Below are 16,447 nucleotides of genomic sequence, written 5' to 3' on the forward strand. Positions count from 1 at the left end.
GAATTCTGCCCACAGCTTTGACCTGGGACTTCCCCCGCAAAGGCCTTTATCATCTCGATCGCCTTGGATAGTCCGTATCCCGAACAGCCGCGAGTTTCAAAGAAATGACGTTTTGTTGGGACCGATGGCCGTCAAGTGTCTGCAAGGATGCTTGTAAGGGGATACGTATCGGGGAAGGACGCGCCATCTGGCTGTCAGAGGGATGTGAAGGGAAAGAGGAATAGGAAGTTAAAAACGCTCGCGATAATCGACATTGTCATGATGCGATCTGCCGGAGTCGTCGTACAAGGTTCGCCACTAGACACGATGTCAATGGACATTGAGACTGACGAAACGCTCACCTTACCATGGATAGCCTACTGGGAGTTGGAGCTCGCATATGTGGCGGTCACCGTCCGAAGCACTTCCGTCAAAAGATCCTAATGTGACTGAGAAATTATGTCAGTCTCGTCAACCTAGAGATAGAATGGCAGCATATTCTCATTCTTACCGATGACCGTCAGGCGTTGACTGGGTCTGACCAAAAGTATAAATAAAGAACACAAGGCTGTATGCCTCTCTAGGCTCAGGTGCTGAGCCATTCGTTATGCAACCCCTTCTAACCAAGGGTGGGTCTGCAGATGACAATTGTTATTCAAACCTACTGCGCTTGAGAGCGAAAGCACACTTACCGAATTCCGCCGATTGACCAATGACCCTTGTAGGATTGTGTTTATTCAGTGTCCACTCGTGACCGCTCGACAGAGATAAAGGGTACCCGGGAACTGGACGAATTGGGGGAAGCATCATAAACAGAAGATACCGCCCGAGAGCGGCATATCTCTGCCGAGGACGCTTTTCTAGATTAAGCCTGCCCAGCCGGTGTACTGGGGGTGAATCGGGTTCCGAAGCATCGCTACCACAGTCTTCGCTCCCTCAGGTTCGCAAGCCAGCTTCGAATAGAAGACGAAGGTGAGATTATAAGCTCAAGCTTCTTCTATACCGAACCACCCCATATCTGCAGGCAGACGGGATTTGTCGATCGTGCAATCGACGGCCTCAATACGAGCTCGTATTGAGTTCCACACCATCTGACAAGCGCGATGTGTCAGTTGTGAAATTGGACGGGAAACCCGAGAAGTCCATACCAGGGATGGAACGTTCAGGTCGTCACACACGAGAACTGGTGCTAAAGGGTTGTTGGCGATAAGCAAGGAACTGAGTTGCGGCACTGTGCGGCAGGCGTGCCTCTTCGAGGCAGAAAGATCGCTAATCCAGGGATACGCCATTCATTCGCAACTTCGGGGCGCTGTCCACGGGCGAGTAGCTTTCTTTCTAGGAAGGTCAGCTAAAAGTCTCCCCAAAATCAAGGTAAGGGTCGGAGAACATGATCGTGACCTTCTTCACCGTTCTGCCTGGATACACACGTCAGTGAGAATCGTTAAACAAAGGCGAGGAACGCATACTAAACATACAGTGCGATACATCCCCGTTGTCCTATACACTGGCTGTTTTCCAGGCGCCGAACCCGCGTGCTGGAATATTCAAGCCTGACTCTCGAGCTCACAAAGCATATGGTTGTGGACGTTTTCAGAAAAAGAGCAGAGTAAAGAAGAAGAATGTTAAGAGAATTGCGACTTCGAGAAATTCTGAAGAACCTTAGTTTCAGTGGTGTCTGTGGTAGAGATCTCGAAATGACAAATCGATGTTCTGCAGGGCGATACCAGGCGATACCGATGTTCGTGAAAACGCAGGACCCGGAGCCTGGAAGGAACGGACGTCGGTGGCTGAGTCAGATGTTCCCACGACCGGAATGCCTATCCGAATACCCTTTTTGGAATGGCTCCTTTACACCTGTGTGGCGCGGTCCACTCCTCAGATACGTGGATTATGACACAATCTGGTCAAGTTCGAAAGTAATTGGGAGAGACGTCGATGAATGACGTCCAACCCTTGCGACCGGGTATTTAATGGCCACAGACTTGGATCCCACTACTACTTAACCTAACGTTCAATCCATCATCCGAGCCTACTACCATGACGGACCAATTCCAGTACAAGTAGGTCCTTTGCGCTTGGATCCGCAGTTCCATCGCCTGATCAGAATACCCATTAGCCGCTCCAGCGAGAAGTCTCGCGATACCGGCGCGCAGAAGCATAAGCATAGCCAGACAGTCACCGATCCACTCGAACCAGCCCGGGCCCACGGCAACGAGCCCTCCCAGGAAGAGCTCAAAAGGAAGGGGAAGATCTAGATGCAGCTATCGACCACATTCGTCTGCATTCTCTGTATTCTAGTCAGCGGGTGGAGTGAAATGGAAATCCGTCGAACCGTTAATATGTTAGGTCTGAGACCTGAGGTCACCGTCATATAAACTAGGGGCAGCCCCACCGTCGAGCCTCAAACTTCCTCTTCTACCGAACCCTGCCAACCTATCTACCACTCGCAGCCCAGCCAACGATGGCACCCAGCAGCTCTAACCGGGTCCATATGAAGTGCGTTTCTACAACTTCCCTGTCTACCCCAACTGACCTGCCGCGGCCTGTACAGTCATCGCGCAAAGCCCAAAAAGGGCCACAAAGAGGCTGAACCAGTCACTGATCCTCTCGCACCTGCACGAGTGCACAACAATGAACCATCGCGCGGAGCGAAGATCGACGCCCAGCTCCAGAAGGAAGAAGAGGAAATGCTTTCGAGAAAGCAGGCGAAGAAGCAGCACCAGCATCATCGCAGGACCTAATCCCTTAACTTCGGATACAACACCAACTTCGCTACTTTCCTTCAGTGTCAAGTGATCTATTGTCCAACAAGCGCTTGTAATTAAACAACATGAGTAGTTTAGTTTGTCTAGTTCCTATCGAAATATTGTAGTTGGTGCTAATCCCAAGAGTCCCATTGTAAGAACGTGTCGTGGTATATAATGTGTCGTGAAAAGAGAAAACAGGTCAGAGACTATGACCTTCACCAAACGTAGGCCAATGCTGAGAACATCGAGGTCAAGAAAATCGAAGTCGAAAGGAGCGAGGGTGTGACAAGATTGGCAGAGGAGATGGTGTCGTCCGTCGGCATGGCAGGCTCGTCGTAGAGTCCGGTCCCAGAAGGCAAACGGGGCCCAAACATAGGACCTCCGCCAGTACCACCTCCGACGTACGGTGTTCCATCAGGCTGTCCATTATCGCCTTCAGTTCCAGATATCCAGGGAAAAGGAATACACTTACGCCAATGTTACGCTCAACGTCAGAGAAGGCGCAGTCGCCCGAGGTGCACGTGCACCGTCCTTCAATTGGGTCCCAGAAGGTAGTTGAGCAGTTCGCGGGAACTGGACAGAATTGATGAGGATTCAAAGATCTACGTATGGGCAGGACCACACTCACCGCGATATCGGACGGGTTGACCGGCAGCTTGAGCGGGGTTGGGGTTCATCGGCGTGGGCAGAGTAGATGGACATCCATACTGGTCCCGTGGAATTGAACAAAGGCTATGACGGGCTGACAATAACACCAGTGACTCACGCAGGTGAAGAAGGGGAACTCGCTGAATCCACATCTAGCCAACAATCCATCTTGATTTCCTGGGATGCCGTTGCAGATTTGCTGCGATCGCTGAGGCCGAACCGGTTCACATTGGAATGAAGGAAGCGATCCAACTTGAGAAGCCGGGACAGGGTTGCGGACCCAATCCAGCAGTTGCTCATTCGACACAATCCATACTGGGCGAAGGAGACAGAACATCAGAATCGACTCGCGGAATTATGACTGTTTACACACCATTATCATGTTCCTCTTGCGCCCAGTCGAGGAACCTGTTGATCATATCAATCGTGCTACGACTGACAGTCACACCGGGGTACGAAAGCTACGGAAGCGTAAGCGAGGTGTCGTCTCATACACACGGGTACGTACTGATACATGGATGGGATGTGTGTACAACCCGATAGGCTGCTTGTTGCCGCTGTAATGATCAGTGAACGTCCGCTGCATGAAACGAAGCGTGGCCGCATCATCTGGGGCGTTGTTTCCATTTGCTCGATCACTGAGTCGCTCTGATTCAGCGCAAGTACACACAGCAGATAACAAGAAACTCACAGCCATGGATCCATCAAGTGGGGACCTCTAACGCCTCGGTCATCGAAAAACGCATACATCGGGATCTCCCACAACCCAGGTAGCTTCGGCTGTCCATTGCATACACCAGGAGTCGTCATACAATTGTTCGCCAGTCCGTTATCGAGGGTGTATGGCCAATATGCATCAGTGTTGGGATCTGTCACAGGTGTGGTCGTGCTTGCGCTCGAATCGTAAAGAAATCCCGAATCTTGCAATATCCTGAGCGTTTCGGGCGTAAAGTCCAGGTAGGGCGCGCGGAATCCTTTGATGGCGCTCAAGGGGACGCCTCCGAGGGCGTTGAGCGTGATGAGATTTCCATTGATCTCTTCAACCGAAGGTGATCCCACATGAGTCATCCTGAAACGTTTAATAGGCATCGGTGAGTTGAAGGCTCGGGGAATCAGAAGGCGCTAGAACGGAAGCGCCAAGGTGACGTCACGTACGTGTGGTCCGCAATCTCATTGCCAGCAGCATACCAGTCTAAAATTAATGAGACGCGCGACGCGTCCCACCCATCAGAACACGCGTTCAAGAAGAAGTGAAGGTGACTCATGATCCTGCTCACCGGTCACTAAAGTATAATTGGTGAAACCGAGCGATGTGAAGTAGGTCATCTTGGGGGCACATCCATTAGGGTTGCGCCGATGGGCGAGGAATTGATTGACTGCATCGAGTGTGTATGATTGAATGGCATCATCAGCCGTGAAGACGATGAACTGAGGTGTTTCGCTCTGAAAAAGAAATCAGTCAGATGGACCTGCCGGGGTAAAACGTTTTGGAAGGATGGTAGAAGACGTAAATCACGAGAACGAGAAGAATGCGGTCAAGGAATATGGGTCCGATGATCGAGCGAATCCAGCTGACCCCGCTACCAATAGTCCTCACAGCGATCAAAGAAGAAGCCGGAGACGGGACAAGACCTACGGGACTCAGACCACCTGGAGGGCTAGTACTTGCGCATTGACACGTCGGTAGTCTGCAAGTTGAGGGGTCGCACGAATAGCCAGGGTCTTGAGCGAGAACCAAGGCGGGTAGAAGTGCAAGGAGTAGGCATATCGACTTCATGGCAGATGGGGAGGCGGGGATCCTATAGGGAGTTTAGTCGGGGTGCTGGACAGGCCAGTGTGGGCTGGGCTTGACACGTCGAGGTGCAGCGAAGGGGGCAAATGAATGACAGAGGTCGGATGATTATATAGGATAATAAGATGCGGGGAAAGAGAGACTTGAGTTAAGGGAAAGAGGATGACCGGGGAGTAAAAAGGAGCGTGGAGGGAGAAATCAGAGAACCGGTGACCTCTGTTTCATGCCTGCGTTAAGAGAAAGAAGCATTGCCAATGCTTGCCGATGACAGGACCAACGCTGGCCATCATCTGCGCCTATACCATATGAGAAAAACATTCGTGTGGAAATAATAGGGAGAAGCGAACCTTATCAATCACTGCTCGCTGGCAGTCTGAATGGAGGACCCTCACCCCGACAAGGTTGGGAGCGGAGGGACAGCTTAACGCAAAGGTTGATAACGGATTCATTATTTGTGCGCAGTGAAACGCTAGCTTTACAAAAGCGCTCCATGAGGTTGAGGCGTGTCATCCACATGAGATATTTTTAGTCTGCTGAGAGTTTAGATGGTTCGTTCTCAGAAGCGCTCGGCGCGGCGTGCACCCACAAACACCCACCGAATCCATTTATATCCCTGATCCCGCCCTCGCATCAGATACAGCAGAAAATTGAAATCAAGGGCGGCCTGAGTGCTAGCTCGGGTCCTGCGCAGGAGGTCAACTAAACTTGAAAATTTTCTGAATAAGCAAAACAGCGACAAGGTAGAGCATAAACGGAAATTTACGAGTAGATTAGTTTAGGAGGATGATTTACTGCTGCTCCTGACAAACTCTGCTTCCTTCCCGTTCACATCCAAGCTCTGGAGATGGAGTTTTTTCGCTTTGACGATCGCAATCAACGATTCGAAGAGGTCCATTCCATCGATAGCGGAATTGTGACCGGAGATTGTGAGGAAACGAACAGCGGGGAACATTGACAACCACTTGGGAAGGACGGTGAGGAGGGGCATGTCCGATTTGGCGAATTCTTCCTCCACCAGCAGCGATATACTGGATACAAGCTCCAAGCACGACTTTTGCGACTGACTGGGCTCGGCGTCGATGTCTTGGAACATCTTCCACGCTGGGCTATCCCCCAACCTAACCTCCAAACACAAGGTTAGCGGTCGAAGTTGGTCTCCTAGCAGAGAGGGGATCGACGGGTTCGGGCATTGCCTCAGCCAGTGCGAGAGCCCATCGTTGCGTAGCCTGTATGTGATGCAAAGGTACTCCAAACACTCCAAGCCACGCTGGTGTGCCGATAGCAGTTTGAACACCCAGCTGGCGGGTGCATGGAGCGAGATGAGTTTCGGAAAGTCCGGGAATGGACCCAAGTTGTATGAATCCACGCTCTCGACCTCGTGGTGGATGGTAAGAGAGGTAAGCTTTGGAAAGCGACCCAAAAATTTGAGCAAATCCCCTGGATCAATTTGACGGAGTTTGGTGAGGCTGAGTTCGAGGAGATCGGGGGCGGCACGTTCGAGGAGGGCGAAGATGGCCGGCCAGCACTTGTAGTTGATGGACAGGCTGCCGAGGGTGAGGTTTTCGAGCTTGCTGTATTGCATGGCTGATATGGTCCATTGCAGAAGAGGCGGCATGAGGAACATCATCGATTGGATTGTGAGCGATCGAAGTTTCGAACCGTCTCGCGCAAGGGGGGATACATCTGTCAGCACCAGCGAAACCCTATGCTGGGCTGCTTGCTTGAATTCCCAATTATCTCCCCGAGTGACCCGTGGCGCTCGCTTGACATCCTCTATCACCTCACCACTTTTAGAGTTCGTGAAGAAGGTTTTAACTGCTTCGATTGGGTTGAGGAATTTGGTTTGCGACGGCCGTGTGCGACGGAAAGCAAATAGATGGCCCAGATACCGGCCTCCCTTCACCACCAATGCATGACACGACCTCTCCAATATCGTATTCATCAACCTCCCCATTGCCGCGGACCAATCGTGCAGTATTCCATCCTCGAGCTTCGGCTTGGAGTTGTTCTTCCCGCAACAACAGCAGGATTCATTGCTGAACACGAGGATGACCTTGCCGATGGACTGCAGGCGAGCCACAAAGTTTGCTGCACGATGAACGCATCGTATCAGCGATGGCAGATCGTCTTCGCACGTCGGAAACTTGCAAACCAGGCGTTCGAGGGTGACCACTTTGAGCGATATGTCAAGTATGGAAAGTGCGTCGACACGATCAGGGTTGGCGGATATGGCGACCTTGGCGTGCTTCTGGGGGTTCTTGAGATTGAACCGGCCATAGCAAATTCCGAGACAGAGTTCGTGTAGTCTCTTGCAGACCTGGGAGAGGGTGTAGAGTGTTTCATTGGTAACGGTTGCGTGGTCGAAGATGTGGAGAATGAGCTCGTCTGGAAGATCCAAGAGGTCTGCCCGTCTAATTCCCTCCGATTGCGACGCCATGGGCTTGTATGGACTGGGTGGCGAATTCAATGAAGGTCAAGGGACGGAAGGAAACATGAAAACAGGCCAAAATCAAAACGCCTCCAGGAAATCATTCAGCGCACCTTTGTATTATTTTCCAAGGGAGGGGTCACCACCGTTTTGTCACACCGATTTTCGGAACGGTGGTTGTAGCTCCCACTGCGCAACCAGGGTTGAAAAATCCCCTTCCAGATCGCCAGCCGCTGTGATACTCGTGTGCGTCAAATATTCCGTCGGAATACCCCGCACCGAGGCCAGAGGAGCAGCCTCAAGACGAAATCCAATACGAGATGTGGATAGCGATGAATGACAAGAGAAAGCTTCCAATGCCCATTTTGTTCGCCCAGGGGAACCACGGAATACAGGCGTGTCGGAACCTGTTCTGAGAGGATAGAGATCGCGTGGGGTGATGAGATCAACAACATGCCAGACCTATCCCCTTTTGCCACCTCAAAGAGCGCGTAGTGGGGGATCTCCTGAGTGACGACACACTTGTGACTGACTTTTCGGTGACGATGAAGATGGAGAGGACAAGGGTTGGTAACGCAATGCAACAATGAGATTGGTAATGAACAATTTACATACGGGGGCTTCCAGTACAGGGAATGATAATGATAGCACAGTAAGGTAGAGAGAGGAAGGCCTTTGAAAGAGTACAGTGTCGTATTATTACTCGCACAATAGGAGAATGATAAGCTATCCAAAAGATAACTGGTTGTATACAGGGATGAAACTTTTGAGGGGAGGGATTAAGACGAGAGATGTAGTAAAGCGATCACATACATGGAGACACAGAGCGCAATGGGAACCACCCTCGGGGTGTGGTCAGGGTACAGATCAGTATCCAGAGACAACCTGATCCTTTGAGGGACCCTAACGTTGCCACGGGTAGGTCGACGGCGGGCGAGCATCAGTAGGCGATTGCGGAATCTCGGTTCGGAGGGATGAAACAGCCATATTGGTGACAAACCGGATTGGTTCCGTAGGGCCTTCGAACGGGCCAGAGTTGACGTAGCCACTATACAGCCCAGGCTGATGATCATATATTGTTCGAGGTCGAGCCGGAGCAGATTCGGATGCTCCTTCGGAGGCAGGAGAATCGAAAGCTTCCCGCTGCTGGGATGTTGAAGGAGGGGTCGAGGGCCGAGAGGTATGCGCACTGGATTTGCCACCGCGGGGTACTTTTGATTCTTTGTGAACCTTGAGATGTTGGAGGAGATTATCATGTCTATTGAAATACTTTTCGCATTCGGGGTAGGTGCATTTGAAGGCTAATGACGAGTTATTAGCGTCGTCCGACGAATAAGAAAAAATTGAACATACGTTTCTCATGGGTGTGAATGGAACGAATGTGGCGCTTCAAATGTTCTCCGCGATGGAAACATTTTCCGCACCCCTCGACCTTGCACACATAGTAACGCTTGTCAGGCTGCCCATTGGGATCGACGGTTTCAGTCGTAGGAACACGTCGCCCCCGACTCTTTTTGGTGAGATTGGGAACTGGAGTCGGGAAAAATGCTCGCGTCCGGGCCATACGACGATCCCCAGGATCTCCAGTCACCGTTGAAACCTCGAGGAAAGTAATCCTCGTCTGTGGTTGTTGTTGCTGCTGCTCCTGCGGTGGGTGGATGAGGACAGGCTCTGGTACGGGGGTAGCATTCGAGGAAGCTATCGGAGTGGGCGGTTCTGAAACCGGAGGTTGTGCAGGAGAAGGAACCTGTTCCGGTGCCTCCTCTTCCGCGGAATTTTGCCTCGACGGACGCTTGGCCTTTTTAGCCGTACTGGTGGCCCGCTTCTTGGGTGCAGGTGCCGCTTCTTCAGCGGCAGGGCGCTTGGGCACACGTCCTGTCTGTGAGCGCGTCATTCGCCGAGAACTTTGGACCTCTGTAGGTGTTTCAGGGGCCGGGACCTCTGGTTCGACGCGTTGGGCCTAATGAAATGACATAGGAGATCCCCTGTCAGCGATGGCGGGTTCGGCCTCTGAGATCTTTGGACATACCTCGGGAGCCTCAGTGGTTTCTTTGGGCGTGTCCGCCTTTTCGGGTGTAGCAACTTCCTTTGTGCTCATTGTGGAATACGCTAGGGGCTTTGGTGGGCAGGTTCCAGATAAAAAGCGTCAACAACGGAAAAACTGGCGGCTGTGATGAGTTCGACGCTGTCAGGACTGCTGGGCCATGAGAAGCTGGCTGCTGAAAGGAAGACTCACTGGATATAAAGTACAAAGACGACCAGCAGTAAAGGAGCTGGTGGTGGTCGAGCGGAGAGAGGCGTCAGGCAGATAGGGGTGACCAAGTTGCTCAGTCGAGCATGAAAAGCCCCTGAACGAAAAGCGGAAGTAATCCAGCCATTTTTCGGTCACGCCACCCTGGGAATTAATTTCTGACTCAGCCTTCGGCATTATCGGCAACCCTTCCCGCGAAGTCGCCTGGCTCAATTCCCTTCCACAGACAGTAACGATTGAATAGAATTGAACTGGAGGAAGCTTGTATTCCGTGCTTTGCTCTTCTGCGTTCTCCAAGTGATGTAGATCATGGTTTCTTTTGACACAATCCTCCGTCTGATTTCCGGAACTCGCCTAAAGCGGATGGGCGCTCTCCACTGCCAACACACCTGAATGCCCTTTTTGCCTGGTACACAAGCCACCTAGCCACATCGCAGTTCGTTTGCCTGTGCATTCCCTCGTTGTCCAATTTTGGGCGAAACATTCCATATTTGCAGATGGGATCGATTGGCTTCTCATGTCGAGAACGTGTCGCTACACGTGAAGGCCCACGTAGTTTTCGACGTCACACACGACGACTGCAGAAGGCCCGGGACTGTCATTTTTCTGAGAAATATTAGGATTGGCTTGGTCTGTCCCGAGTTACCGTTTTAGCTCACGCTTTCGTTACCTGAAGTACGTCCCAGTTAGGGACGTACAAATCGACCAAACACTCATGCCCAACGATATCTGGGAGACTAGATGATAATATCTTCCCATTTTTCGAGCCCTAGATGACTGTAACTCTCACGGACAGCAAGGAACGAGAGAGACTATGTCGACAGTTTCGGTTTTACCAACGTCAACGCTGTGTAGAAGTTCGGATGGAAGGGCAGAGTAAAGCCATCGACTCGAGCAATAATTCAACCCAACGATGCATAACGTGATCCCATAACTGGGGTCTTGGTCCTGCTTAAAATTTAGATACCAAGACAATTTTTAAGTCTAGATGTACGCAATATTGGGTATGGCAGGGACAGTGCAAGTTGCAGAGGTCGCGAAAACAGGCGCGCACTGGATGACTAAGCCGCGCGCTTAACCTATTTACCGCTCAAACGCAGCGTTTCACCGTAAACTGTGGAACCTTGCTCTCGATTGGTATTTACAGAGTGTCTGAGGTAGGATTGTGGTGGTTCAATTTTCCGGATGTGTCCATTCTTTTTTGGCCTTGAATTCGATTCTAATCGTTTTGGAGGCCCTTTTTGGCTTATAAGTTCCTTTTGCCTTAGTTCTTCCCCCTATTACCTCCTATCAAAGAGGGAGTTGAAGAAGGCAGTACGGATAGGCGCCTACACGAGAGCGTAGTTCTTCATTTGCAATTGTAAGGCTTGCCATGCCCTTCTTTCTCCATCAATGTCAAAGGCCTTATACGCTCAAGCCGGACCGTAAACGTCACGCAAGGCAAGTTTCGCTTATCGTAGTACGATGTTTCATTCCTTTCCATTGCCAAGGAAACCAGATATATGCGTGGATGAACTACTACGGGATTTCCGTGCTCAAGGAATTTACTTGCAATGGACCCCGCGTCCAATGTTCATTCCCAGAAATGAAGTCCTTCCTGACAACCTTCCCTCGAAATACCACCTGAGAGCCTCGTTCCACCTTGACGTATACCCCCTCTATCCGACCCTCATAGAACGAGGACGGTCGTTGCACCATCTCCCGCAACTCCCCATCCGTCGGCATCGCGCCCTCGTGAAGAATAGGAACGGAACGAATCGTCGTTGAAGCCAACATAGTTTTCAAAACCTCCGGGCTAGCAAAGGTACCAGTCGTCCTGTCGTAAAAGTCGAAAGCGATAAAATAGTCCGGAAGACGCGAATAGGGAATCGAATGCGTGGCGTAGACCCACTCCCCGAACAAGATGTATCGCTCGGGGAAGTACGGATCCCGATCCAAGAGTTTGGTCAATTCGTCGCGATGCCGTTCGATCCATGCACCGAGCCTGCGAAACTGTGCGTGCGTCGCCGAGTTGACATAGTGAGAACGGTTCTGCACGATGATTTGCTTGTCATGGGAGAGGGAGAACCCCATGTTAGCACCATCCACCTTTTCGGTGATAACGACGTGCCCCGGTATGTTGAGATTGGCCAAGTCCAGTTGGATGTCATCTTCTGTCGCCGCTCCGAGGTTGATAAGGTGAGGTGTACGAGGAAACTTGTAGATTCCAGGCGGAGGTGAGAACAACCCCACCAATTCTCGGGCGGCAGTGAACGAGCGTACGATCAAGACAGCCTTAAACCCCTCCTCTACCGTTGGCCGCTCGAATATCTTGGACATCTGGTCGACTGCATTCCGAACCCGGTTACCGGGGGGTAACGTAGGATGATCAGCGCGAAGTTGAGCTCGAGCAAGGCACAGCTCGCGATCGTAGTCGAACCAAACACAGACTGGATTGGTACACCAGTTCGAAGCTAGGTCAAGCCACGCCTTGCGATCTGCCGCAGACATGTTACAGCGATCCAATAGAACCCTTCCTTTCGGTTTCCTCCCAATCTCCGTTTCGCAGAATGAACGACTGCCACTGTCGTCTTGGGATATGCGCTGCCAACCATTCGGATTGCGAGCCACCAGGCTTTTCGAAACCCATGTTTTCCCCGAACCTGGCAATCCCACCAGCATGACGAGGTCGAAATCCTCCTTCGCATGGAACGACCCCTCAACCACCAGCGGACAGGGAGGAGGCTCGGTGGGTAGGTCCGGAAAAATACACTGTCGCTTCCACAATGTGCTGCACCATTTCGAAATGAATGCTTCTTGGTGCGACGTTTCTATGCTTCCAGGTCTCAGTGACCGCAAAGCGGTCATCGCATCTGCAGCTGACATTTCTGGTTGCGTTTGGTCGTATGAAGGGGCCTTGAACCCGCAAGCGACCATGTAGCAAGCCGCAACCGTCCCTGCACGACCCTTCCCTCCGCCACAATGTACCAGCAACGGTAGCTTATCCTCATCCAGGAACATCCGCATAACAATGTCCATCTGCTCGATCGACGGGGGATGGTAGTTTGGAATCGGAAGGAATGTATTGATAATCGACCGGCCGTCAAACCAATCCTTTTCCAAAGGCTGTTCTTCCGTCAGGGTCAAAACATGGCGGATGCCCAGGGCGGAAGATGCGAGGGCGACGATATCTTCTTCGCGACGAGGGGTGGACATGATGGCGAAGCGGAAAGGAATCAACCACCTGAAGAATCGAGGCAGTTTGTAGAGTTGCGAGATGTCAAATTTCCCTGGTTCCAGGCGTTTCGGGATGTAGAGGGAGTCGCGTGGTTGTAAGCAGAGCGTTGGAGTGATGTTGCTTTCGGCGAGGGCGCTTCGCAAGTCGCTTGACCATGGAGTGATTAAGAGATGTGCCGCTGAAACTGGGATTTGGGCGATTTCCTGTTCTTGAAAAACACATCCCCATTCGGTTTCCTGAGCGCACTGGACGAGCCTTTTGACGCAATATGTTCGAGGCTTGTGGTCTTCCGTACGGTCGTACGCCGCCGCATACGACAGCATAGCAAGTTTGAACTGCTCATTGTTGATTGCTGCATCAGCGAGACGAAGGTAACCTCGATGAGATTCTGGGTGGGAGACCACATGTTTGGTGCTGTACTCCTGTGCTTCATGAAACTGTCCTTTGGCGTGGAAGGTAAAGGCGAGGTGATCGAGAAGTTCTGGTGATGGGGAAGTAGGAAATTGTCCAGGAAGGAGTGAATGTAGGCTTTTATCCATGCTGTGGTCGTCCCTGTCGGAAAGCGTGACATGGAAGTCCTTTGGTGGCAGACCAAGTTGCTTCCGGATCTGCTGTCCAGCCGCCCAAATGACGACCACGAAGAATACTTCACTGCTCTTGTTCCCTCCGAGTCCAACAAAGTGAACATGTCGAGTATCAGGTTTGATTGAGGCAAGGTTTTCGGGTGCTACGAGCTTCAGCTCTTCCTTGGTCAATAAAGTAACATGGTACGCCTTGGAGGGGTCGAACGAAGGCAGGCGAAGTCCAAGCGCGGCAATGGACGTGTGTTGAAGAGTTTGGGCAGCAGCGGCATCCACCTTGTCCCCCACGAGGGCGAGGACTCCTCGCGCCTTTGTAAGTTTGACTTCCTCCATGATGAGAGATTACGTCGATCGCGGCAGGTGAGGCAGTCGGGAAATGTGTCCTTGTATCGTTGGCCCAGCGCTGTCTTTATTGAAGTCCAGAGTGAGTCATGAAGTGTCGTGGTCGGAAGCGGTCACCGAGGTATTTTGGCCGTGAAACCGCATTGAAGGTCTACAACAGTAAGGTGATAGTGAATGAGACTCGTTCCATTATGATTGATAAGGTTTTCCGGATGGGTGGGTAAGGCAAACTTCTAAGGCAAAGAGAGAGACGCGAGGCGGAGTTTCTGTCATGATTCAGAGTGATGGTACGCAATCTAATCTTATCAGATGGAGGTGGCAACCAAATGACGGATCTAGCGAGAAGCCAAGTTGACTTCCAACCACCACCAACATCACCAGAGCACCAACCTTCACGATCATGACATTCATCCTTCTCTCTGCGGGATCAAATGCCCAAGGACAACTAGGGCATTCGGAGAACGAAGATGCCCACACTTTCCATCCCTGCCTTTTCCATGACCAGCCGCCAGGATCCCTGCCTAATGGCCCATCCACACGCGTACTCGAGATAGCTGCAGGAGCTAACCATACGCTTGCCCTCCTTGAGAAAGACGAAAACACAAAAACGGACCTTTCAAAAAGGAGGGAGATATGGGCCTGTGGCGACGGACGCCGAGGACAGCTGGGACCGCAACTGCAAGATTCGTCTCGCCGCCCTCGAACGGACATCTTTCGAAAGCTCGAATTTGATCGGGAAGGGCTGGGGGAATACCATCCCAAAGCCATCGCTGCTGGCTGGGAAACTTCTTATGTGGTCATGTCCTCCCTTGACCCAACCAAGGATGATATTTGTTTCTCCTTTGGCTCGAACGACTTCGGAGACCTTGGAACTGGTGAAGCGGCCACGAGCACCATCAAACGGTCCGGTTCGACTGGAACAAATGTACAACTTGTCTCGTTCAGCCATCTCAGAGTCGATGGTAAGCCACTGTCACAGTTTGGACCCCTCCGAATCGAGTCCCTGGTGGCCAGTCAACATCACGTCGCTGCCATCCTCCGAGCGAACGAGACTAGATTGGTCGTAGGCTGGGGTGCTTCCCGGCATGGGCAAGTCGGACTCGTGGAGGCAGTCGGGCCAAAAGGCAAGGTGAAACCCATAGCTATCATCGACAGGCCACGCATCATATCCGTCGATGATCCCCACGATCCCTTGGTCACTCTGTCTGTTGGGTCGCAGCATACTGTCGTTCTGCACGCTTCAGGAAAAGTGGCCGGCTTTGGGTCGAACCGCAAGGGGCAATTGAACCTTGGCGGGTTCGAAAAGGCGAAAAATATCGGCTGCACTTGGAACGGCACTTTCGGCCTCGTTGTGTCAGACGAGGGCAATTCAATATACGGCGTCGGAAGCGATACTCACGGGCAGCTGGGTCGCGGCGAGGGAGTGCCAGGTGACCAAGGAGCTTCTCAGCCAAGGCCCGCAGATTTCCCCGAGTCAATCGCAGGACATAGGCCGCTGAAGCTGAGCTGCGGGACAGAGCACGTTTTGTCTCTATGGACTGCAGTTGGCAAAGAGGAGACGGAAGTTTGGGGTTGGGGATGGAACGAGCATGGAAACCTTGGATTAGGGAGCACTGATGATATCCACCGGCCAACCAAGATATGGCCGAGAGAAGGTACTGTTGGTACTGTGGTGGATATTTGGACGGGGTCTGGGACAAGCTGGATACTCTGTAAGAAGTAGCAAGTTAAAGGGATAATTGCATACCCGTTACTCAGTCCGCGTCAATCAAGTCATAGTCTTCGTGTATTTGGCGAATTGTTGTTTCCTTGAGTACCGCGAGCTATTTGGCGAATTTGAGCAATGGCGCGAAAAGGTACTAGGCGATGTCGTCGCTCGCTCACCCTTCCAATTAGAATCTGGAGCTAATATGTTAGATGCCAGCTCTCGCCAATGCGTCCCTGCCCACCTGGGTCGCATCCTTTGCTTCGTTGTATCGATGCAGCAGATCGATATGGCGTTTGACGATGGTCTGGGCGTCAACGCCGTCTCTGTGTAAAAATCCAGGATAAGCGAGGAACGTTTTCTACGGCGCATATAGTATGCTCGCCCAAGCTCCTTTTGTAGCAATTCGATTTCCGCTTCCAGAGCGGCAACCTTTTCCTTTTGTTTCTGCGGACAGCGTTCAAGAGGTGAATAAACTAGGGGGCACGACGGGCACACCTTTGCAGAGATCGACGCGTGCATTGTCGAGGAGGTGAAAATGACAGAAGAGAAACAAGAGGCGAGGTCAGTCGAAGAGTAGACTCGATTGTGTTGTTTGGCCCTCTTTGTAAGTCTGTCAGACGACCCGAATAAGGGTTTCTTCCTGCCATCTCAGCGCATTCCGTGCTACCTTGAGTCTGGTTCACGAGACTATGCTGCCTGTGAACTCCAGCGTTCACTCAACCGCAAAGACTCTGGCTGCGGCTCATTGCGCACT

General features: G+C 51.8%; 7 protein-coding genes across 7 annotated transcripts; 3 read left to right on the plus strand and 4 right to left on the minus strand.

Moving 5' to 3' along the window:
* Nucleotides 1–2,016: 2,016 nt before the first annotated feature.
* On the plus strand, nt 2,017–2,234 carry CC1G_00675 (hypothetical protein; the record flags this gene model as incomplete). Its single annotated transcript, XM_001829444.1, has 2 exons — nt 2,017–2,039; nt 2,096–2,234. The coding sequence occupies 2 exons, from the start codon at nt 2,017–2,019 to the stop codon at nt 2,232–2,234; spliced, it is 162 nt and encodes a 53-aa protein (XP_001829496.1).
* A 206-nt stretch (nt 2,235–2,440) lies between these two features.
* Nucleotides 2,441–2,720, plus strand: CC1G_00676 (hypothetical protein; the record flags this gene model as incomplete). Its single annotated transcript, XM_001829445.1, has 2 exons — nt 2,441–2,475; nt 2,531–2,720. 2 exons carry the CDS (start codon nt 2,441–2,443, stop codon nt 2,718–2,720), a joined length of 225 nt encoding a protein of 74 aa, XP_001829497.1.
* Nucleotides 2,721–2,941: 221 nt separating this feature from the next.
* On the minus strand, nt 2,942–5,151 carry CC1G_00677 (hypothetical protein; the record flags this gene model as incomplete). Its single annotated transcript, XM_001829446.2, has 10 exons — nt 2,942–3,145; nt 3,199–3,299; nt 3,355–3,433; nt 3,493–3,689; nt 3,748–3,835; nt 3,883–4,012; nt 4,066–4,443; nt 4,530–4,566; nt 4,652–4,817; nt 4,891–5,151. 10 exons carry the CDS (start codon nt 5,149–5,151, stop codon nt 2,942–2,944), a joined length of 1,641 nt encoding a protein of 546 aa, XP_001829498.2.
* Nucleotides 5,152–5,941: 790 nt separating this feature from the next.
* On the minus strand, nt 5,942–7,603 carry CC1G_00678 (hypothetical protein; the record flags this gene model as incomplete). Its single annotated transcript, XM_001829447.1, has 1 exon — nt 5,942–7,603. The coding sequence occupies one exon, from the start codon at nt 7,601–7,603 to the stop codon at nt 5,942–5,944; it is 1,662 nt and encodes a 553-aa protein (XP_001829499.1).
* An 894-nt stretch (nt 7,604–8,497) lies between these two features.
* On the minus strand, nt 8,498–9,909 carry CC1G_00679 (hypothetical protein; the record flags this gene model as incomplete). The annotated part of the gene is made up of 4 exons (XM_001829448.2): nt 9,831–9,909; nt 9,624–9,762; nt 8,948–9,554; nt 8,498–8,895 (listed from the first exon to the last, which is right to left on the minus strand). Exons 2-4 carry the CDS (start codon nt 9,690–9,692, stop codon nt 8,498–8,500), a joined length of 1,074 nt encoding a protein of 357 aa, XP_001829500.1. The 5' UTR covers nt 9,693–9,762; nt 9,831–9,909.
* Nucleotides 9,910–11,363: 1,454 nt separating this feature from the next.
* Nucleotides 11,364–13,976, minus strand: CC1G_00680 (ATP dependent DNA ligase; the record flags this gene model as incomplete). Its single annotated transcript, XM_001829449.1, has 1 exon — nt 11,364–13,976. One exon carries the CDS (start codon nt 13,974–13,976, stop codon nt 11,364–11,366), a length of 2,613 nt encoding a protein of 870 aa, XP_001829501.1.
* A 409-nt stretch (nt 13,977–14,385) lies between these two features.
* On the plus strand, nt 14,386–15,708 carry CC1G_00681 (hypothetical protein; the record flags this gene model as incomplete). Its single annotated transcript, XM_001829450.1, has 1 exon — nt 14,386–15,708. The coding sequence occupies one exon, from the start codon at nt 14,386–14,388 to the stop codon at nt 15,706–15,708; it is 1,323 nt and encodes a 440-aa protein (XP_001829502.1).
* Nucleotides 15,709–16,447: the final 739 nt, after the last annotated feature.

This window comes from Coprinopsis cinerea (genome assembly GCF_000182895.1).
Source record: "Coprinopsis cinerea okayama7#130 chromosome 1 map unlocalized cont3.1, whole genome shotgun sequence".
Taxonomy (NCBI): Eukaryota; Fungi; Basidiomycota; class Agaricomycetes; order Agaricales; family Psathyrellaceae; genus Coprinopsis; species Coprinopsis cinerea.